Here is a 25,786-nt window from a genome sequence, read left to right on the forward strand (position 1 = left end):
TTTTTGCTTGGAAGATTATAAAATAATGTGCTTCAAATTTGATTCAGATGAGAGTGTAGATAACACTACGTCACCCGACCGGATCACTAGCGTTACTAATATGAAATCAATAACAAAAGGATAGCCGGAAGACAGTATTGAGGAAACGTTAGCGATAAGTATAACTGGTCCGGCCTGGCCTCGAACTATTTGTCTCCCTCACGGAAGGTAAAAGCTTAACATTTGTGCCACTCGGATACATATTAAATATCTATAATTAAATATATCTGAACGAAAATAATTAATTTTGTTTTCTCTGTATGTACAAAGAGTAATATATCCAGCTGGAAGGTTGTGTCCCCGCCCCTTTCATGAAAAACAATATAAAATTATTCTTTTTTTTCAGCTTTCCACGCACAGTTATACGATCTTCAGTTTCCTTTAGTTTTCTTTCAAATTTTCCAAAAACAGAATTTTTATAAATCGTTTTGTAAATGAATAGATTTAGAAAAGAAAACAAGCTGTAAAACAGACTATGTATAAAACAAAATACCGGTGCTACGTCAGTGATTACTATATAATCGTGTTATAAAATTAAACTTAGAATCGATTTGGACTGTTCTCAATGCTAAATCGGCTCCAAATTTTATTTTATTAAACAATTTTCCTTGAAAAATGTGTTAATAAATTTTACAAGATTTATTTTCGAACGGGAATAATCCTTTGTCAAAATTCCGAAAAAATATTGCATACCAAGGCTGTTGAAATTTTTTTTACTTTAATTTTTTCATTTGAAATGTCTTGATCCTGAGTAAGGTAATTCAAAAGGAATTTTATCGCAGTGTAGAACAGTAAAAATAGTTTTGTTAATTTCTTTTGTACACTTTTCAGCATTTTACTTTAGCACCAAAATTATCTCTTTAACTCCCGACCTCCGTGGTAGAACAGTATCTTCTCCGTAATTCATCCGAAACGCTCCGAGTTCGAATACAAAACAGGCATGGCACTTTTTTCACACTATCAATTTCTGTATCTTATTCGGTCTAATAGATTGAAGTCAGGAAATGTGTTCGTTCGTAAATATGTTGCCAAATCAGTCTTGCTTAATTTCACAAAAAAATATAGAAAAAATACTGTAAAAGGTAAAAAAACGTTTTTTAAGTGAGAGGAGAAAACACCATTAAAAATTTCATAAAAAGTTTTAACAAAAGTTGTTTTTTTATGTTTATAATATATATGCAAGTGTATTTCAAAATAACTTCTTTCCAGTACGAGGAATTAAATCTCCTCTGAATATTTTCATTTAATATATGGCCTAGTTTTTTTTAAAACGTAAATTAAAACCCTTTTTGGTATCTTCTTTTTTTATAGTTATGATTAATAAATTCATCTAAATCTTATTAATATCGTTTCTGTCGCTGTTAGGTAATGTTTTAACATAAAGGCAAAAATTGAGATAATATAATCCGCATAACTTTATTTTTACGTACCAGTTTCATTAATTTTTTTCAGATAAATTATTTATTTTTAGAAACCGTTCTAAAACTAATCCAATTCTGAAATGTTTCCAAAGAGATCTAGACCATTTCTATAACAACACAAAAGTACTGGACTTTCTAAGCGCCATGGTAATTTGCTTGGGTTACGTTAATTACTGTCTTACCTTTAGAGTATCGTTACTTTATACATATTCCAGTCACTATAAAAAAAAAATCAGTTACGTTTTACATTTATCTCTTGTTATAAAGGTTTTTTTTAATTTTTTTATTTCTTTTCAGTAAAACGTAATGTATAACTAAAATTTATTAAAAAAATTCAATATATGATTTTTTTTTTAAATTTCTAATGTGTGATATCGACTTTTTTTTAATGTTATAATGCAGTTACATAGGATTTATAAAAGGTTTACTTATATTGAGTAAAAAAATATTTATTTATAAAAAATTTAGTATATGTATTTCAATTATAATTTAATATTTGACCAATAAAAACTTTGACATTGAAATAAAAAGCCTTTCATTTAATATTCTTAAAGAGAACTCATTTGAAAAATTATTTTAAACTAGTTATTAATGAAAAGTCTAGTAAGATTTTCCCGAACGAGCATTCTTATAATTATTATTACTGTTCTCTCAATTATTAATTCATTTCTAACAAAGTTATTATCTCTAACTTCTACTTACGCTAAGTAAATAAAATTTATTTCGGCGGAATTTTTGACCTTTTTATTTTTCAGTTATTAAAAAGTTAGTTTTTCATCATCTTGGCGTCTTACATTTGATTTAAAAAATTGATATTTACATAATTTATGCATTTCAGTAAAACTTACATTAGTGTGTTTGAACCAACTTGATAGCTTACACCGTTGTTGCGTAATAATTATTACAACATTTTAACTTTTGCAGCCATTTTGAGGTGAACCTGATAACCGATTGAACCCATTAGTGTACTTTTGTAATCCTCTAACGATGCTTAATCTGAATCCGAAATCAAACTCAAAATCCGAGACAAAGAGTGTCCACACACATTCATATTGAATTCAATAATTCGTTATTGAAAATCAATATGAAAAAAAAACCAATATGAAAAATACCTTTTAGTACCTTGTTTTTGATTTTTAATTAATTTTATTAATTTTTTTTGCAATTTTTTTAAACGAACACTTCGGTGTTCGTTTGTTGTAAATACGATAAATTGTATCCAAAATTAAAAAATTGAATGTAAATCAATTATAAATATCGTTGTCCTTTAAATCAAAGCGGTTTACTTTGAAAAATGATTTAGATTTTTATTGGCCTAAAATAATGAATTACTTTATTAATTACGTTTCAGTGAAAAAAAAAAAAATATCTTTGTTAGAATTAAAACAACTTAGTGATCAGTTCATTATTTTTTTAAGAAAGGTAGGTGTTTTATTTCTTTATAAATTTGATTAACAAGGAATATTTTATTTCTAATATAAAAATAGAAATCTAAGTTTATATTATAAATACGTATTAAAATTATCAAAATTAATTTTATTGAATTAGTTCGTTCTGAATCATAGAGTATTTCCCTAATCTCCCTGAAAAACAAAAAAATATTTTTTGGCAAGCATCTAATAAAGATGCTTGGAGTATATATAGGACAGTAACTAGAACTGTAATTCTGGAGAATATTTTTTAATCGTTACTCTGTTCATGTCATGTCATGGCAGAATATAGTCTAACAGAGTATGTGACACTTGTACATGACATACAAGTGTTCAGTTATAACAGTAAAGCATGAAAAAAACATGAAGTATATGTTAAAATGAAGAGAAACTCTCCAAAAATTTTACCTGTTCAGTCGTATTTGATTTGCTCTCTTTTATTTGCACTTCAAACATCAAGATGGTTTCCAACCTCTTATCCCGTACACGACAGAGGTTTAGTGATCTGTTTTTTTAAATGGTTCATATTTCTACTTGAAAAGACACTTGTGTCTTTACATAAACCCGCAAGAAGAAATCCATAAGGGCAAGATATCATGTTATCCACCTTTCTCATCCAACCCATCTCTGAAGAAATGTTTCGTTTAGGTAGTCCCACATGAATGTGACAAAATGTGGAGGAGCTCCGTATAATTTGAGAATGGAATACTCCGATATTTTTTGGGGTGTGCATACCCCATTTTTTTGAGGACTGCATACCCATTTAGCATATTCAGGAATTTATTTCCCGTTATAGTTTTTTATTCAACAAAACACAAGGGGCCAATAACTCTGTTTTGTCTAATTGTGCTCCACAATTAACTTTTGGGATCTCATGTTGATGTTCCATAACGATATGTGGAGGTTCAATACCACATATTCGAACATTATACCGATTTACTCTTACCAAAACACGTAACGAGCTTCATTACTGATAACAAACTTGTTTAAAAATTCCCTTTTGTTATCAACTTATCCAAAATGTCTATACCTAATTCAAATCGTTTAATTTTTCCTTGCTGGATAAATTGTATATAACATATAACTTTGATATCCAGTATAGCGTAGACTTTTTTCTTTTTTTTTAATTATGAACAGTTTTTTTTTTTAATGTCTAAAGAATTTCTTCGCTGATTTTTTTTTGGCTACGTAAATAACTTGTTCGCTTAGACTTAACGGTTTTGTTGCCCAAAGATAGTCGTCCTGGGCATGACTGCTTCAGTAGATCACTCGTCTCCCTGAGTTGTTTATTCATCGGTGAATGTTATTTTTGTGTGCGGTTCTTCACTGAACACACGACGGTATTTACATCTAACAAGTGTAACTGACTCGAACTTAGCAAACCATAAAACAGTTTGAATCTTCCAGTGCACTGTAATCATGGTGGCTAACGAGCTTCATGCGGCCATTGACCTTATAGCAGTGCGCATTCGATGGCACCAGAACTTGTTTATGCATCGAAAGCTTGGACAGTTTCTCTTCATTTTTACATATGTATGAATATACTTCATTTTTCTGTCATGCTTCGTTCCAAAACTTGTAACTGTTTGAAATCCCACCAATATTTTATGGACACAGTGTGTCCGTAAAATATTTGGTGGGCTTTTTAAGCTATGTAATAAATATATAAATTATTTGTATATTTATTACATAGCTTAAAAAGGTTTCCTACAATTAGCGCCATCAATTTTAAATACCAGTCGTAATAAATCAATTATTATTTCTAAGTAAGCAACTTGGTAGCGTTCGTAACATCATAATGTGGCTTTTATCCCATCCTTGTTTCCACTTGAACAATAGTAATAATTGTTTGTGCTTTACAAAAAAAATTTAATTGTGCAATTCAAAATGACTGTCATATGAGTAGAACGGCATACAAATGTTAAATTTTACGTTTTGCTCCAAAAACTAAAATATTAACATTTCTCAAAAAGTATACGGTGAAATAGCAGTGAAAATTAGAAATTGATGTGTTACACAAGTGTTTCCGTGAGGTATTTATTTGTATCTATGATGGCGATGATGTTTGTAGACGTCATTTCTTTTTCTTTAAATGGTAATGCGACTAGTCATTTTAAAAAACGTAAAACAAAAACTTTTAACGAAGAAAACGTCGGGCTACGATAATCCTAATTAAAATTACAGTCATTTAATCTAGTCTCTAAAGTGTTTTGGAGTATCTCTTAAATAGCTATTCAACAGTGAAAAAACAGTAAAATTTAGCAAATGTTCGTACTTCAAAACGACCTACTTTGAGATACGTGGCCGTTATTACGAGTATATTGTTGGCCACTTTTGAAACTAGTTGTGCAAAAATATGAAAATGGTCGTCATTTTAAGAGTTGTCATAGACGGAAGTTTTTACAACAAATTTTGGATATACTCGTCCATTAAAAAACTAACTCTTCCGTGTTACTTGCTTCGAAGACAGACCATCTAAACTTACATGAGACACGAAAGATTCAATCTGAGTACAAAAAGTCAACTTAAAAAACTAATGACCCTTCGAATTAAACTACCTTAAGAATTTTAGTGAATAGCATTGACTTTTGCAACCTGCTCTTTTTTATTTTTTTACAATCTGTTTTTACAGTCTAATCTTAATATTTTACAACCTCTTTTTTAATCTTTTTGTAAAGGCTACAGCATTTTGTTGAAAGTTCTCTCAATTCCTATTTATTTATGAAAAATTTACGGCTCCTCCTGGTTAGTTTGTTTATTTGTTTTAGTCACAAAATAAACCGATTTAGCAATTAAAAATCGAGGATCAGTCTCCCCCAGATCATTCAATCTGATTTGGCGTAATCCTTAACTTCGAAAAATATTTTATATGTTTAATTTTTAAAAATGTAAAATTTAAATTAATTCTTGTAAAGCTATTAGTATTTTTCTTAATATCCTTCAAAAAAAAAAAAACTGTATTCGTACTTAAAATAGGGACGAGCTTCTTAATAACTAGTAACTAGAGTAATAAAATTAACCTGCAGTATTAAAATAATAAATAACGTAAAAACTTTGCACAATTAGTAGTTTTAATTTGATAAATATGTTAAAATCATCCTGGCATAAATCTAAAATAGAGCTGGCTAAAAAATTGCAACCAAGAGTTGTGCGGGTTTTTTTAGCGATCTTCCAGCATAATTTATTAACGTGAAAGAGAAGTCTAGTTTAATAAAAAAAATAAAATAAAAGCAACACGACACTCTTGCGCACGGACCATGTATCGTACAAGAACAAGCTGTAACGACCATAATGAAAAAACTTCATTCCTTTCCTTCAGTTTTTTTTTTTTTTTGTAAACAGAAAAACTGGTCAAGTATATGTCCTTGAAAAAGAACTCCCTTTGTGGTCTTTTTTGGATCAATTCTGGTGATGTTAACATCTATAGGTAAAATTCACAATATTTTTTAATGTCTAAATGTTATTGACTCTTTTTTAAATTACTAAACATTTTATTTTTATTTAATGCTAAATCTTGACCTTTAACAGACCTTGTAAGGAAACATAACTTAAGTCTAGAACGTTTTCCTTAGATCCCACATACTCTGGTTTATTTATAGTAAAATAATTAACAATATTTATTTATGAAAAAAACCTATTTAACAATGAAGTTCACAGTTATGACTCATGAACTTCCAGCTTCATAGTATTTATTTATTTCTACAAATATAATAAATCTTAATGATATTGACCATCAGAAATGTGGGGTATATATTATCAACAGTTTTAAAAATATAAAATTACAGCAAAAATATTTCTGTTTATAACTATTTTTAAATATTCAGACACTCTTGTGTTTATTTTATTTTATTTATTTATTAGTTCTTAATTGTAGGAAGAATTTTAATGAAAATTACATTTTTTAACTTAAGCATAAAATGAAGTTTTAACTTTTGCAAAGATTCAAGTTTATAAAATATATTTAAAAAAGGAACATCTGGCTTCGACTTTCTCTTAATGAGAAGACGGTTTTTGACATTTTTTAGTTTTAAAACGTCAATAAATTACAAATGATTGTCATAAATAATCATTAAAAAAATGTTGACATTTTAACAAATTTTAACATTTAAACAATTCTCTGTTTATTTTAAAACCACTAAATAACTTACAGAGGTCGAGAAAGAGTCCCTAGTTTTTATTTTAAATTCAATATATATAGCACAGAAGTTAAAAAACTTGCCTTGTCATTTAAAGGAGCCTAGATGCTCGATCAGATTTTTTAAATGAAACATAAGTTTTATTTTTTAAATAGACTTAAAATTTTCTTACTGTATCACAATTTAAAGTCACCTATGTAATTAATGGTTTATCTGGCTTTATTTTGATCACTGTTTTATCTGACATAACTTTTGGGTACTAGCTAAAAACAATGCATAGTTTTGATCGGGATAGTTTTAAGGTTTGTGCGTTAAGGTTAGAAAGACTGCCTCCATTATCCTCCAGTGTTGTGCTACGTTGATTAAAAACTCTTGTATCACAAGTTGTTTAAATAATTAATTGCAGTCTAATATGGAAAGTACGGGGTGTAGGTTAGTATACTGTTCATCTTGTTTCCCGTAATTGTGAGTAATACTAGTCGTGAACAAGGAAGCACCTGGAGAAAATTCTGTCATAAGGAAAAATAAACAAAAAATAGTCGTAATTAACTCCAGAAATGAGAGTTCCTTTAACAGCGACATGATTACTTTTGAGATGGGCCTAATGTATAGCTCTGCACAATTTTTACAAGATAAACTTACGGCAGACCATCTACACTCACATAACCGTTATGTGTAATGATTTGTTGATGTGTGTGGGATTTTTTATACATTGTCAATATCCATTTATTTTTCTTTAATATTTTTAAATAGTTTTCTATTATTAATTGCTTTTGTTCACTACATAGCTTATATATTCAGATAATTTATCTTTGTCCGGTGAAAAACGGCTTCGCCAATTATGTAATGTAGCTCAGTCAAAAGAGTCTCAAAAAGGCCTTAACTACGAAAAAACTCACTACACCAAATAAATTACTGGAATGGGTTTGGAAAAGTATGTAGAATACTAGCCGGTCAGGCTCTATTCCCTGGACCCTCGACGCATTCGTATCCTCATGTTTGTGACAATACTAAGGATTTTACAGAAATATTTTTTTTTTTAAATATTACTGTGTAGAGAATATTTTTCTGAACATTCTGGTGTTTTTATATTTAAAATAGGCTTAAGGAGTGAGTTGATATAGAATTTAATAGTTTTTAATAGAAATATAATGTTTAACGCTAGTCATATTGATAACAAGGAATTGGCTTAGGGACGCCGTCTTTCCTTTAATCTTATATGTGTTCGTGTGCCAGTGCAACTGCTGCGGCTCAGAGCGGTGATTGGTGCAGAGCAGACCGCGTGATGCACCTGGTAGCTGCGCATAAACAACTTTTTCCCAATAAATGAAAAATTCTTTTTTTACCGCTAAATTTTAACTAAATCCCTTTCTTTTATTAATGAAATTAAATAAATAAAATAAATAAATAATAATTATAAAAAATAAATAAAAATAATCTAGGGTTAGAAATTAAATAAAATATAATCTGTAAATTAATTGATAACGGACTGCTTCTAGCGGGAAAGAGTCGTGGAAGGAGCCGTGTGCAGCCGCCCGGTGTACCACCATTGATTCGCTTTGCGCCAGTACCAGCTAAAATAAAAATCTGAGCACCTGCAAACAAACCCACGCACCATTATTTTTTATAGAGAGTAAAAAGTGTGCCCTAGCGGACATGAGCAAATAACTATTTAATTTGTTAATTAACAAATTAATGAAAAATATTTAGTTGTTCACCAATAACGGCTTTATTTTTAATTTCATATAAAAAATAAAAATCACATAGATAGCTGAGAAAATTTCGCATAAAAACACCACGGGTAATTTTTTCTACGAGCAAAACTAAGGGCGTTAGCGAATTTTACAATAAGCACCAAAATCGCGCTAAGGTAGAGTAGCTTGGAAACCGGGTACCTTCTCGTATACAGTAAACTAAATTGATAAATTAATAATTTATCCATAATTTCTTAATTTATGCTCATAAAAAAAAGTGTTCGGGAGTTTTTTTTATGTAAACTTGTTTAAGTTTTATATTGAAGATATTTATTTTTTCATAAAATTAATAATAAAAAAAATATTGACGAAATACTAGATATTTTTTCCAAAAAAAACACGCTTTTTCTACAAACAGCATAAAATTTGCAAAATTTTACAGATTTATTTATAAATTTTAATAATTTATAACTTTCTGCATTTTTAATTTATTTTTACAATTTTACAATTTTTTATTTTTACATAAATCTACGAATCTGCATTACATCTGTTTTCATTCATTTTTTATAACAGTTTATTTCTAACCTAATTTTCATGTGTTCATAAAGTATACTAAAATTTAGACTAAAACTCAATGAAAAATTAAAGTTTTTGAAAAACCATCTCTGCCATCTTAAAGTAGATGTTTTGCGTTATAAATAACAATTAAAATACATTTATATTTGAAAAAACAGAATTAATAATGATCGTTTTTGAGCGTTAGCAAAGGTACCAAAACACGCTTTCTCTAAAAACTGCATTTTCAAATGCTGATAAATAAACAATTAAATGAGATATAGAGATATCCCAGATGGAATGAGAAGTAGTAAACTCAAGAACAAATGCTACATTGACTTTTTCATTTTTTGCAATTTGTTTATTGTTACAGGCGTTTTATCAACAACTTACAAATTCTCCGGATTAATAGGGCGATCAGAAATTAAAAATACTTCGAAAATTGAACTAATTTATAGCCTTGGATCTTATGAATCCGTACCTTTTTGAATTATCTCTAATAGGAACAGAGTTATGGAAGTTCATTTATTGCGCGGCCCCGAGTTACGCTACCTATCTATGATGGATATATGGATGATGGATATATATGATTGTAAAATTTGCTAGCGCCCTTAGTTTTGCTCGTAGAAAAATGTACACGGGGAGTTTTTTATGTGAAATTTTCTCAGCTATCTGTTAGTGCTTTTTATTTTTACATGCAATAAAAAAATAAAGCCGTTATTGGCAAAAAACTAAAAGATTTTCTTTAATTAACAAATTAAATAGTTAATTGCCCATGTCCGCTAGGGCAGAATTTTATTCTACATATTTTTCCGAACCCATTCAAATAATTTATTTGATAAAGTTTTTCGAGGTTAAAATCTCTATTGACTCAGCTAATGTATTCCGACGTTGTCCCCATTTACCTGTTTGTCATTTACCTGGACATCAAATTCATAGATGGCCGTAATTTTGGTACGCTCACAATCTGGTCTGTCCGGAATCAGAATACAACCGTCTAAGTTAGGTTAAAGTTCTTTTTTCTCTTCTTATATTTGAATTGTATAAGAGTTAGATTATGAAAAAATTAAAGATAAAAACTCAAGACTGCCTAGAAAAAAAATTATTAACGGTTATGTACTTCCAAACTGTGTTATATACAGATCACTTTCTGGAGTTAAGAAACTTAATAAGGACATTCTTTTGCTCGTCAGGTATACTTGCAACAGACGCTACTGGCCTAACTCCAACAAGCAGGTCACTCTTTCTTCCTTTTTATATCTTGTTTTATTATTATTATTACCATTATGCGACTAATTTCATTATGTACATAAAATGAGTGCTACTACTGTATTTTTTCCAAATAAATAACTTGTGTTGTATCCTCAACAGCATTGCGAAAATATTTTATTCCTTTTAATATTAAAAAGAACTGCTTGTGTTAACCAATGGGTAGACCGACAGGGTTCCTTAACTTCAGTTGCACAGAAGAATTCTACTTCGAACTTTTGAAGGTGTGTTATTTTAAAAGTTATCATTTTTTGACTACTCGAAAAGTTTGACGGTCACTGATTAACCTTGCATGATACATTTTTTTTTTAGAACGGACTAAACCAGAGTTAAAACGTGAAAGAAGTATTTTATTCATGTCAAAACGCTTTCAGCTCTATCCTTGAGTAAATTTAATCGGTGATGTAAGTTCCTGTTTATGTTATTACATGCTGAAGTTTTTTCTGTCAGTTTTTTTTTCTAAATAAGAAGTAAATAAAGAATTTAAGATGCGTTCAAAAATTATTTAAAATTTGAAATGCCTCTCCACTTAATTTACTGATGTTATATATTTGTTTATACTAATTTCTTTTTTTATATGCACAATAAAGAACCACATCTTAACATACTTCACATAAAGTAACAGTATTACACATACGATAACACACTTGTTTGTTACATGATACTGATGTACTGCCGATGGAAATAAGTCATAATTCTACCAATAACCACTACAGCTTTGGTTATTCTAGCTTGAGTTTTGCAAGGACGTAGATAAAAACATTTTTACATCATTTAATAAAACCTTCATTTTATATAAAATTTGATTTTACTGTTAAAATAGTATCATTTTATATAATAAATTTCAAATGAGAATTATCATACTAGATAGTTGGAAAAATAGTTTAATCGTGACTTGGTTCTTTTTTGTATGCACGGTTTAAAATTGTCTAAAAGATCTAATTTATCTACTCTAAGATCCATAAAACTGTATTTTAATACATTTTTTATTTACTTTACTTTGATTTTTTTCATAGGTTTCTACTTTTATAATTTCTTGAAACATAAAAATATTTAATAAATTTTAGATGAATTACACTTCATTCATTTTAACAATCTGTGTCTGCGATTAATTTTATTCCAAGTAGTTGACTATAAAACGACTGGAGAAATTATAAAAAAAGTTTCAATCTCTTTTTAACTCGAATTCTTTTCAAAGAATGATTTGTAATGAAACGGGTTACTGGAATAAAAAAACCTAAAAGAACTCTAAGAAGAGAATTTATACAAAACTGGGATATACTTTTAAAAAACTTTCCCTGAGGATAACGTCTATGTTGTTAAACATATTTTTGTTTCGCTGAGGATAAAATTAAACAAAGGAACCGTTTTTTTTTTTATATCCTTTTTGAAACCTAGCATCTTAATTAAATATTTATGATTTTTCTGTTGTGTGCAAACATGCTTATTTATCAATATCAATAATTATAAAATGAAAATTATCCCTATACTATATTGTACTACTATATTGTACCCTACTACTATATTGTATAGTTTGAAATTTTACCGACGCAGTTTTTTTTTTATTGTAGCTTGATCGATCGCATCATAGAATAAGAGAACTGGCGGATCGTACCCCAGCTTAACAAATCAAATGACCTAGAACTAATTGATAAAAATGAGACTGTCATAACTAAGGACGAATCCAGAGAGGGACTCAGAGGCACAAATTCCAGACGATGTTTGCTTTTTCACGCGTTGCTGCCAAAAAGTAGTTTTGCGTTGAAATTTTGATATCACACTTCTTTAATATCTTTTCAAGTATATCCATTTTTCATCTTGAATCGTCTTCCTGGTTCTAAAAACAGATTTAGAAGGATCAGACTAAGAACAGGAAAATTTTCTTCCTAAAGCTCCCCAAATGAGCCGGACATCTAAATTTATCCGTTAAACTATTTATAATAAACCTGAAGTTATATTCGATTTTTTCGGGTAATTTTATTTAACAGTAAAAATTTTATAGAGGTTAGACGCAATAAATTTTGGAGAGTTTTTACTGTTGTTACATCTTCCGAACGCTGCGTTTCTTTTCTTATTTACTACAAGAAAAATTACTTGTCAAAGAAAATTACTCGACTTGACTACCGACATCCCGCTCACATACGCATGATGGGTTCTTTTCTATCATACAATTACAAAAAACGTTTTCTCCACATTAGATTAGGTAAGGTTATTCTGACTTGTTGAATATTTAGAAGAGTAAGTAGTGATATAAATGAGTAAGGTTGTTTGTTTCATTATCTGATGATAGTAAAGTTAATGAAAACATCTGAAAATAAAAAATTAATTCTAATTCTGCGTTTACAGTAGAATTTTAATTAAAATTATAAGATACATCGCCATAACCTTGATTTCTAAATATTGCGTACCCTTCTTATAATTTTAAGAAATATTATTTCTACGAAAAATATATTCTATAATAAAATGTTAAATTTAACTGAGAAAGAGTTAAATTTTTAACACCGTGTCTGTTCATCCCTATAAATTAAACTTAAAAAACGTTCTGAAATTAAACGTTAACAAAATGTCAAAGCATCCATTTCTTATGAAGAAAAAGATGAGCTCACGTCAAAATTTCACCAAGAATTACGAATCAATTCTAGGAGTGGGTGGGGAAGTTCTTTTAGAAAGCTTGAGACCTAAGCGAAAATATTTTTTATTGCGATAAAGTTTTTTAAACTGATGGACCAAAATCCTTGATAAGTAATGTAATACAATCATACTGGATAAAAATTCCCGTATATTCTTAGGAATTGTTGGAAGGATGGGTTCATGCTGCCTGGAGGGATCTTGAGCTTCTCTCTGTACAGATTATTTGTCTCAAATTGCACCGACTCCATCAATTGATCATACCCGTCACCATTTTGCTCTTTTCTACATCCCTGATCTCTTCTTTCCCATTTTTATTAATTTTTGGGTCTAGGTTAGATTCTTCCGGGTTCATGTCAAGGATCCCGAGATCCAAAGAGCCAGTGCACTCACAGTGCGGTCGAGTGGGGACAGGCTACCTAATGATCTATCTAATGTGACTATATACAAAGCCTGATGGCTGAACAAAGAAAAGTGATTATATAGCAAAGCTGAGCGTCTAATTCCTTTCCTCAATACAATGCGATATTATTTCCGTACAATCACAGATTTCTTTTGATGGCCTAAATGTTAATTTTCGTTGGCATGGACAAGAATTAAAACATTAAACTAGATTTAAGAATAATATTTAAAAGCACAACATATTTAACTCATCCTGGTTAGCTAACTTATGTCTTTGTTCTTATTTATTTCCTTTTTTATCATTTTTAGTTAGTCACTAATATCGTTAATTACGAATAATCGCTTTGATCTGATGGTCAATGGACCCTTGATGTCTGCAATATCCCAAGAAATGAAGTCAAAGAAAAACTTAACATTTTGTTCAACCTTTATAAAGGCAAGGATCGCTAAGGTCATTAGCCAAAAAAAATTATAACACTATGCAGTTATATAGCAAAATGGAAACTGAATCCAGTAACTTCAATAATCTCCCAAAAACCAGTATATTAAACATAACTTAAAATTTAGGGAATAAATATCTTCTTCACTTCTGGTTTTTTTTTTTTTTTTTTTATGAAGATTCTCTCTGTAGGCTTACCGAGAGAGATTAACACGGACAGTCCTGGTTTTTTAGTGCTGTCTAGGGTTGAAAAAATGTCGGGTTTGAGAATTTTATGACTGGCGAGGATTTTTTTTTAATATTAGACCTATATGTACGACATCAGACTGCACATCTAAATTAGTTAAAAAGCTATATGACCCAAAATTTTCATCTGCTAGAACTAAAACCGAGGCAATTATTGTTAACGTTATTTCGCCATTTATATTTGATAATGTGTTGTGTCCTTTGGAAAACTAATTATGTAACAGTAACGATGGATAGCTCAAACAGAAGTGAAGTAAGACTTGTTCCGATTGTTGTAAGATATTTCAGTCTAAAGGTGGGAATTCAAGTGCAACTTTTAAAATTTGATGAAGTTCCAGGTGAAACTGCACAAATTTTGATTCTGTATCTTTTGCAGTGTATGAAAAAATACAAACTTGAAGAAAAGTTGGTTTGTTATACTACTGATAACACTAACAGTAATTTTGGTGGTGTGAAGAGAAAGGAAAATGAAAATGTGTTCAGAAAAGTTCAAAGTGATTTAGATAGACCTATTTTAGGAATTGGTTGTTCAGCCCACATTGTACACAATTCAGTACAAACAGCATGTGATTCTCTACCCCTGGACATAGAATTTATTCTTATAAAAATGTATAAATATTTTCACATATATACTGAGTAACAAAACTTAAAGAGTTCTGTGAATTTGTGGAAACAGATTACAAAAAATTATTATCTCGTAGCAGCACAAGTTTCCTTAGTTTGTTACCTGTAATAGAAAGAATTCTTTTCACTTTTGATGGTCTAAAATCAAACTTCTTATCTTGTGACAAATGCCCGAAATTATTATTTGATTTTTGGAAATCTAGAAAGTGAACTGTTTTTGAAATTTTTATATGGTAATTTACAGTTATTTAATAATGTAGTTCTGAAATTGGAAGCTAATTCTTTCACAGCAACAAAAGCATTTCAGACATATACTAAAAATTTATACCATAAATTTATATCTTTTGCCAAAGAACTGGTATGCACTCTAAAAGAAATAATGATGTTCACAAACAAATTATTCTTTTCAAGTATCTCAAGTTTCAGTGGATAAATTAACAAACCGAAATTGCCTGGTCTGATTTAGAAGAGAATGCACAAGTTGTTAATGAAGTTATAAAAGATTCTAAATATTGATGACCTATTTGATGAACATACATTGTTGAACCAGGTAATTCAAAACCAAAGAGTAGGTTGTGGTTCAAGTTCTGAAAAAGTACCAGATACTATTGAAGAGAAGTGGAAAGCAGTTTTTAAGGTGTTTCAAAAGACTGATACTTCATGTTGCAATATTTCTAATATGGTTGAGTTTGCGATGTCTTTGCCTGAGACATCTGCTCCAGTTGAGAGAGTTTTTTCAATTACAGGGAACATTTGGTCTGCAGAAAGGGGTAGACTTTCAGTATCTGCTGTTAAACATCTGCTAAATGTTAAAATTATTTCAGAGCTTTCTTGTTGTGAATTTTATGATGTAATTATAACAAACAAACCATTTCTGAAAGAAGTTACAACTGAATAAATAAAGTTTAATATTTCAGTAAACTGTTAAAACTTTTATAATTTCACAAATATTTCCTTGGTTGGACCCAAAAAAATATGGTAAGCCTAATTGTCTGTGGTGTTTCAGGCACTAAAGAACCATCAGATTGTAAGGAATGCAGTTTACTATCTTTTTTGAACCATTTAATTAATTGATTGTTTTTTATCATCATAATTAAACAGTTAGCATCGTTGCTATTGAATCTAAACTCGCAAGCGATGCATTTTCGGCTGCTGATGAACTGGATTCAATCTCTAAGGCTGTGCTAGGCCCTAGCACATATCAGCCGGCCCAGCTGATATAGACGCTCTCACCAAAGCTGTTCTCTGAGCTTTTGGAGGCTCTATGTATACAGTTTTATTATTGTCTGTGTCTGGTGATTTCTCAATAATGACTTGCACATCCATTTCGTTATACCCAGACTTTTCCTGTACTCTTGGCACAATTTCTTTAGCCTTATGACTAGACGACGGAGTAATCTTTTTATCTTTGCCAGATAAATCAAGATTTTTAACTATTACGTCAGTTGGTGGCGTTATGATAGCCAGTTTTTTATGCTGGGTCGGTACGTTTCTTATATCAACGACGTCAGTCTGGGAATGAGTCTTCGCATGTTTAATTGGTTCTGATCGATGAGTCGACTCAATCTTTGCATCAATGATTTTTTCTACCATTGCTGCAAGACTTGGTGCCATCTTATTAAGCAACTGCTCCACGTTAATTTTTGATGAGGAAGGGGCAGCAGCTGCTTCTGCATAAGTGGTCGATGGTCGAGGTGTTCGTTGACTAACAATTTTCTTCATTTCAGGATAACTAACTTTTTGAAGCGTTTTAACTTCCTGAATGGCCGTTTCCGTTTTATATACTGGGCAGTTCCTTAATAGGCAATTTTGGTGCTCTTTAGAATTAATACAGATTGGAGGGTCTTTATATGGATCCCCCTCAAGTATCTTCATTCCACATATGCAAATTTCCTGCGCTTCACATCTAGCTCCAGTGAGTCCGAATCGTTGCCACTTAAAACATCTCATAGGCTGTGGAATGAAAGCACGTACATCAAGCCGAGGCCAGCTCGTACCTTTTCAGGAAGGTTAGGCCTATTGAAAGTCAATACATGCGAGGCCGAAGGAAGAACTTCACCATTTCTTCTCATAGTTAGCCTATGACACTGAATCACTCCCTGATTAGACATTTCCTATACTATTTCTTCCTCTGTACAATTTAGAAGATCGCGGCAAACAACTCCTCTGGATGTGTTAAGGGTGCTATGCGGTTGCACAGATATCGCAAATTCACCGATCTTCTTCAATGCCTGGACTTTTTGGCTTTGACTGTCGTTGATAGTTTCGACGTGCAATCTGTTAAAAGTCTTCCGAATTTCCTTGACAGGACCACCAGCACAGGGGGCCATCGCAGGGGGCATGTGGACAACAGAAGGGTCTCCGTTACACCTACAATAACACTGACCCTGGCCGCCACATCGCCAGCTCTAAATATAGTATGTGTCCACTTCCTAATCGTTTAATTGTTCATATCCTGCAGGTGGCCGAAAAATCCAATCCCTCTGGTGACCTGAAGATGGAAACAGGTCAAAAAGAGTAACTTATCCGAGGAATTTACTCGGAGCCCCATTAGCCAGCTATATGTGTTGTACATAAGTACAGCTGTTGCCGCCCCGGACGTGGGGATTACCTACCTCAGGGCATTATTATTATTATTATTATTATTATTATTATTATTATTATTATTATTATTATTATTATTATTATTATTATTATTATTATTATTATTATTATTATTATTATTATTATTATTATTATTATTTTTATTATTATTATTGTTGTTGTTATTTATTTTAAGATATTTAATGTCTTAAGTACAAAATGGATTCATGAAATTATGTTTATTTTCCTTAGATGAAAGAACTGTACGTTCGTTCTTACGAGGTTGTAAGCACGACTTAGAAAGAACCAAGAGAAAGTTGGACACATATTTTACTCTTAGAGCAACACTGCCAGAATTCTTCAGTCAACGAAATCCCTTTAGTGATGAGATACGGACTACCATGAAAGCTTTGTACGTACACGCTTTTTATTTTTTATTTTTTTTATCACAACATACGTGCTGATCACAGCAAAATATATTTTATAATAATGAAATGGATGATAAAAAATTTTATATACAAAGAGTCAATTTCCCCCCTTTTTCAATTAATATTATTCAACTAAAATAAATTCAAATTTTTCTTTTTTAAGTTAAACGATTTTTGTTTGTTTTTTACTACTTTCTCTCATATAACCTTTTAAAAAGCGGTCAAATTCAAAAGATTTTTATTTTGATAAAGTAGATAAGATATGATGTTATGTTATGTTTTATTATAATGAAGTGAAACTGGTTGCTAACACAGATGACTAGTAATGGTGTAATTCTGATGGCCTAAATTTTAAACTAATTTAGACTTCCAGAACAAATTATATTTCACAATATTTTTACAGAACTTTGAATAATTGGCTCCTCAGTTAACATCTGTCGTCCACTCAATAAAGTAGTTTTTTAACTTTACACTATCAGTTGCTGTTTTTTTTTTTTTTTAAGAAGTTTTTATTCCCGAAAGTTTTCGCTTTTTAAAAGCGAAAGCAAAAATCAATATTGAGAATTGCATATTTTCACTTTTTAGAGAGGTTTAATACTGAAATTGATTGTGTGTGTGTGTGTGTGTGTGTGTGTGTGTGTGTGTGTGTGTGTGTGTGTGTGTGTGTGTGTGTGTGTGTGTGTGTGTGTGTGTGTGTGTGTGTGTGTGTGTGTGTGTGTGTGTGTGTGTGTGTGTGTGTGTGTGTGTGTGTGTGTGTATGTGTGTGTGTGTGTGTGTGTGTGTGTGTGTGTGTGTGTGTGTGTGTGTGTGTGTGTGTGTGTGTGTGTGTGTGTGTGTGGGCATAATAGTGTGGTTGTACCTATTACCTTGGTGTCCAAGAAATTGGAATTTTTACTTTTAGCGTTTGTGGATTTTACTTCAACCACGCAACTGCTTTTTCGTGATAAACTAATTATTTAACGTATTTATAACATTATAAAATATATAATCTATTTATTATTTTCGAGATTTCACTCTCTAATCATGCTAATATTTAACAACTATTTTTGTCACTAAATTATCTAATTTACTTTAAATCCCGATTAAACTTTCATTATCGTGTGCAAAAAGTCGATGATTCTCAAACAGTTATCAATATTATTGAAAAAATTAAAAGAGGAAATCAATGCGAATACGCTACAAATAATTAAGCAGGACATCGCTGCATTATATTTCGTCTTTACTCTAGGAAGAAAACAAAAGGATAAATGAAAAAAGGGTAGGAAAAATGAAAAACTTTCAGTTTATCAAAACAAAATAAAATTGATTCAATGAAGAGGGAGGACTATTTAGTATGTTATGTTGTTACTGCGAATGGGAACGAAGGTAGTGGGAAGTTAAAGAAAATAATTATTTATTTTTTAAGGTTATGGGAGTCGTCTTAAATATTATTGAAATTAGTTTTATTAAAAAATAATTTGATGAATTGAATGAGATTCGACCTGTCTTAATTTTTTTCTTGTATCTAATTTAAAGAGAATTTTGAGAAATTATGTAAAAGTTAAGGGCAGTAAAAGTCTACACAGATTATCACAAACGAACGAACGTCAACTGAAAAGCCTTGTTTGAAAAAATAATTTATTTACAGAAATCAAGCCATATTGTAAATCTCAGAAAAAACGGAGTCGTAATTAGATGGAATATTCTGCCATTACTATAATTTCCGTGATAATCTCTTCGATGAACTTGCACAGAAAATTCAATCAGAGAAAGAAAAAGATGTTCGGAAAAGTAAAAGAATTGATGATAAAACAAAAGATGCATTATTACAATCTCTTTTAATTTTAGTGAATATTTTCTTTTATTTTTAGTGATTATATTTTAAACTGTAGTGTTTATATACTGCTCAGTTTAAGACGAAAGGTTTTTATTGTTTGAAATTTTCATAGAAGAAACGGTGAAGAAGGTGTTTTAATTAAAAAATACATTTCAAAACTGGAATTAAATAATTTTGTATCTTGCTCCAAGTCCTTTTTGTTCGGACGGGTAAGTGGAGGGGCAGTACTTATGGAATCAAAAAAGAAAAAATATGATAGAATATTTAGATTTTTTAGAATTACCGATAACGATATCAAAGAATTGAATTTGGATTCTCTCCAGTATATATATCTGTAACTACTGGGGTCAAAATTTAAAAATATTGTAAGATCTAGTATTAAAAGTGTGATTTGCCAAATTTCTTGATATTGGATGATTTTAATGGAAGAGTCAGTGATAAACAGGTTACCCTAGAGGATATTAATTTTAATATTTATCACTCCGAAATACTCAATAGAAATTCTAAAGTTAAATACTAACGTGAAAACATTTTTTCCTTTTTTTTTATGACTATCTAATTTTGTTGAACGGTCAGATGGCAGAAGATATTTAAGACAAGTACAACTTTATTGGTTCTTAGGGATCATCTGCGATAGATTTCTGCTGCAGGTTTCTACGCGCCTCAAAACTAGCTTATCACTAATTTTTATATACACTGTAAAACACCAAATAAGATGTACCTTCAAACTGGTATCCAAAATTACTTGCAAATGAATTAACTAAAAAAAATTATTTATTTATTTATGAAGTGGAAAAACGTTGAAAGACTTTATGATAAACTTGCTCAATTAAGAGACATGAAAAACCTAGATCTTGCTAAAATTTTAGCTACAAATTGATAATAAACTATAGCAGAAATGGAAGATCCAATTATTATGTGGCCAAAAATTGACACTACCCCAAATTGATCAAGTTTGAAGACTGCATTTATAGTGATCAGGATTTTACCCTCACAAACTAATTTTTAAAGGTAAGAACAGAATTAACGTACTCAAATAAATATATATTCTCAAGTAGCACAATACAACATTCATTTCTTACTGTTAGAGTTGAAGATGTGTGCATTTTGGGTTAGATATCTGGTTCTGTCTGAATTTACTTGTAAACATATTGAATAAAAGACTTATCCTTACTTGAATTTAAAAAATTCTCAAATGCAGAAAACTGGAAAAATCAGAATCTTTATTACAAGGATACATGGAAATTCAGATATTCATTTGTTAAAAAACTTAATTATTAAAGCATTTTTTATTAATTAATAATTCTTTATTATTTTGTAAAAATTGTTTCAATTTTTTTTTTTTTTAGTATATTACTCTACTTCAAATTTTTAGTACTATTTTAATCTTAAAATTTAATGTTTTCTTGTTATAAAGAATAAGGTTTATTAAAAGGATTTGTTTTCAGAGTTACTTTATTATCTTATCTTTTTTTGAGATGATTTAAGATTTAAAACTTGTTAACTGCCAGTATATTTAGTTAGGTTTTGGTTATTATTGTTATTTTGTTATAATTGTTAAATATTTATGTAATTTATTGCAAAATTTAAAGCTAGATAGTTGTAACAACTGCTCACAAATTTATGTTTTGACAGGGCCTCATTTTCACAAAACTTCACAAGCTGTTCAATTATTTTTCTTGTTGTTTCCTTTTTTTAATAACTGGTCAAGTATTTATTTTGGTATTTCTTTTTTGGCTGTTTTTTTATCTACAAAATTCATCTAAAAATAAAAATTTGCTGTTCATAGAACTAAGTAGATTTTTTTAATAATAATAAATTAAGTATTATTCATAAAATTGGTAAACCACTTAAGTTAAGCTTCTACATCGTTCAACAAAGTGCTTATATCTTCACAGGGTTACATTATTGTTGAATGTCAATAGTTTCTGTCCATTATTTTTAAAATTTCAACTGGTTTTACAAAATATTGTTTAGTTCATATTATTTACTATTAGTAATTTTTCATATTTGAATTGGTGATTTGAGAAATGGCATCAGTCAGTAACATTCGAAAAATAAGGTTCTGTTGCTGATCGACATTATATAAGTATGTACATGTTGTGTAAGAAATGGCATGAGTAACGTGACCATTTATTTTTTCCTCAAAACAGGACATTTACTAATTTTTAGGTAATAGTATGTGTATTCAAAAAAACATACATTTCATTGTAGTTTGTACCTAGTAATGAAAAAAAAAGAAGATATGAACACGTGAAAATAAAGAATTTATGTAGTCTTATATTTTTTTGAACAACAAATTTGCTTAAGTATATTTGGTATTGATGTCAATTAAGAATGAAATTCTTGGCAGGATTTCTTACAATTTACTTTGGTAATTAACATTGCTTTAAGAACTGGGGTGCGTTCAAGTCCTAGTAAAGCCAGTTATTTTTACACGGATTTGAATACTAGATCGTGGATACCGGTGTTCTTTGGTGGTTGGGTTTCAATTAACCACACATCTCGGGAATGGTCGAACTGAGAATGTACAAGACTACACTTCATTTACACTCATACGTATCATCCTCATTCATCCTCTGAAGAATTATCTAAACGGTAGTTACCGGAGGCTAAATAGGAAAAAAAAGAGAGAGAGAGACATGAGCCAATGCGATTGTTTCTAAGATATGACAATAATGCAATTTTGTTTGTGAAAAGGCATCAGTCGTACCACTCATGCCTTTTTTCTATTCTCAACTAAAATAAGTTAAGTAAAAAACTAAAGTAAGTTATCACTGTATCAGCTGATGGATATCACTTTTCCTCCTATTTTGCACTAAGAATAAACAGTTATAAAGGTTATGTTTTACTGAAGTGAGATTGTAAGTTTCGCTGCGTTTTACTACATTTTATTTTAATAATTAGTAATTTTAATTATTCAAACTAGTTCATCTATATTACTGTGTGTGCAGTTTAGTAACTCTGCAACATTCAATTATATTAACATAAGAAGTGAATATTTAACTTTTTCTTGTAATCTGTGGATATGGAAGCAATAACAGTCCTGTTAAAAGGAAAAAAGGTGAGAAAAATGAACAAAATTATGTATTTAATAGAAAAAATAATTACAAGAAACTCTGTGTACAATAGTCAAGGAAAACACATTTCTGGCCTTGAATTAGGAGAATGTTGTACATGTTTCCAGCAGTGTGTGGAGACTTTATCGCAAGAGGAAAAGCAGAGTATATCAACATACTTTTGTCTATTCCAAGTAAAGATGGACAGGATAATTTACTTGCAAGTTTTGTTAGAAATTTCACGCATAAAACAGAGGCTGTCATGAAATGAAAATCCAAATTCCAGGTCAGTAAATTTCCCGTATTTTATAAATGGAAATGGAAAAACGCAAAGTATTTGTAAAAAACGCTTTTCTGAGTTTATATTGTGTTTTTCAAAAGCTCATTAGACGTCTTTCATCATTGTCATTAAAAAAACCAAACACCTATTGACAGACATGGCCATAACGTAAAATGCAATGCTATAGCTGCTGAGGTTCATGCAAATATAAGGAATCAGGTAAATTCTTTTCCAAAAACATAAGTGCATTATTATGGAAAAAATACTCAAAACTTAGATGCAGAATTAAATATGAAGAGTATGTACAGGTTGTTCAAAATTAAGTATCCTGATATAGGTGTTAAGTATGAATTTTACAATAGGATTTTTAAGCAAAATTCATTACATTTTGGGGACGTCAAATTGATAAGTGTAGTATGTAAAGACACTTAATGTCAAAATCAAAAGCCTACACTTGGTCAAGAATGTCAAATGGGCAGCAGCCGTAGAACTTTTGTACACAAATCATGAAGTAAAAGATTTTACAAAGAGTTACAAGATGTAACAATTCAGCAATAAAGAAAATAAACATGTAGCAGTTGTAGCTTTTGATTTCATGCGGGTAATATTTTTACCTAATATCCCAATTCAAAATATTTTCTATTTCCACCCATTGAGTATGAACATTTTTGGTATAAAAATTTTTAAATGAATATGTCAAAATTTTACTTGTACTATGAAGGCATAGCATATAAATTACCTAATGAAGTGTGCTCATTTGTGTATGATTACATTTCTGCAGAGACATCCATACAGATCATTGAACTTCGTGTTTTTAGCACCAGCTGTGGTAGTCAAAAACATAATCATGCTACCATAAAAATGTTTCTAGATCTGACACAAAATGAGAGGTTTAAGAAAATATTTCACTATTTCCCATTTCATGAGTGTTCTTATCTGCCATGAACTGGGATTTTGGGGTAATCAAAAATAAATTTAAATTATGTTACAGAATATATTTTCCAAGAGAAATAACATCCATTGTTTGTAATGCAGATTAAATTTTGTTCTTAAAAAAGATGAAAATAAAGATACTTTAGATTTGAAGGGTTAGTGGCCAAACTATTATAGGAAAAAATATGTATTTCAAATGAAATCTTAGATAATTTTCTACGGAAGTGAAAATAAAATCTATTTTGCTCCTGGTTGTTATTTAATGTTTTCCTATTCAATTACCTCTCCAAGAATACTGACACAAAACTACATCGATGGTATTGATACATTTAATTTAACAAAAATGTATCTGGAAAACTCCACTACCTGGACTCACTTATTATTCCAGAAAACTGTTAATTATGCAAGAAAAATTATTTAGATAAAAGGAAGTTAATTCCATACATTCCTTCTGAACACATGCCATTCTATGAAATACTCTTGCAATGACCTACTCACAAGAAAAGTGAAAAGAAAACAGCTGAATTTGATGAAGATATAGAAGTTTGAGAAGTGCAATGAATGTCAATTTAAAAAAAAGTAAAATATATTTTATGTAAGCTTACTGGTTAAAATACATTAATATTCATCTGATAAAATTGGGTTTACATTAATTTTCCTTTGTGAATGCCTCCACAATAATCACTATTTGAGAAAGGGAATCTATTTTTCTGTTGTCAGAAAGACATTTTTTCTAAAATCAGAAAATTATAAGATTTTCGGTACTGTATTTTAATTTTTCACCATTTGGTGTACGTACTAAGTTACTCCTAGACTTATGAACCCAAATATATATCCATTTACCATAAATTTGCACAACTGAACATTTTTTAAGACTTTTTTCTCTTCTGAAAAATGTGCATATATTTTACTCTTGCCTTTTCTCAAATCACCAATTCATTTGTTAGTAACTGTTCAATTCATTTCTTAACATATTTTCTTTAGTTGCTTGTTAGTTAAAAATGTTGACTTTTGTAATTTGGTGATTGTTTCATTTTTGTTATTTTCAAAATAATTTTTTGACTATAAGCTATATTTCTGATACAAACTCAAGTCTTCTAGACAGAGAATTGTTTATGGGTACTTTAGCTGGCTGAATTTTCTGTATAACTGTATAAAAACAATTTGGTTAGCTGTTATAAATAAATATATATTTATCTATTTATTAAGAAATGTAGTAACATATATTTATACATATATCAAACATTAAATTCTTCCAGTTTGCAGCAGCATTCCACAAATCTAATCAGTTGGAAGGGGTAAAACCTACTATTCTTGAGTTGTTTTGAATAGCAGATTTTTTATTCACTATGTTTGAATGCATGTATGTACCAATATGACATTCATTTTGAAATCCAGTATCTATTGGATTTCAAAACAAAAACCCATACAACATAACATAAGAACATATGATTTCATATATGAAATCTACATAAAATAGTTAATTCTTTTACTCAGAATTACTTGTTTACTGACAATACAATTTGGTAAAAATTTTAAATATACCTTTATACGCTGAACATTTTTTTAAATTATGTTTAAAACGTCATTTTAATTTAAAATTGAAGTTTAATGAAAAAGCACTTGTTTTTATGAATTTACCATTTGTAAGTTTTATGCTTTATAAAAAAAAAACTAGTAATTATGTAATTAGTATGTTCCTGATAAAGTTTTAATAAAGTATTTATCAACCATAATATAATGTATAGAAATAAAATGAAATAATCTTAAAAAAACATCCTATTTTTAGTATGTTGTAAATACT

At 29.8% G+C, this 25,786-nt stretch overlaps 1 protein-coding gene across 1 annotated transcript in view; it reads left to right on the forward strand.

Moving 5' to 3' along the window:
- LOC142322832 (alpha-tocopherol transfer protein-like) overlaps nucleotides 1–25,786 on the forward strand; it is a 65,043-nt gene that overhangs the window by 23,202 nt on the left and 16,055 nt on the right. The window contains exon 3 of the mRNA XM_075361905.1: nucleotides 17,719–17,878. Within this exon, the coding sequence (XP_075218020.1) occupies nucleotides 17,719–17,878 (160 nt within the window). The remainder of the gene's footprint in view (nucleotides 1–17,718; nucleotides 17,879–25,786) is intronic.

Source organism: Lycorma delicatula, chromosome 4 (genome assembly GCF_047948215.1).
Source record: "Lycorma delicatula isolate Av1 chromosome 4, ASM4794821v1, whole genome shotgun sequence".
Lineage (NCBI taxonomy): Eukaryota > Metazoa > Arthropoda > Insecta > Hemiptera > Fulgoridae > Lycorma > Lycorma delicatula.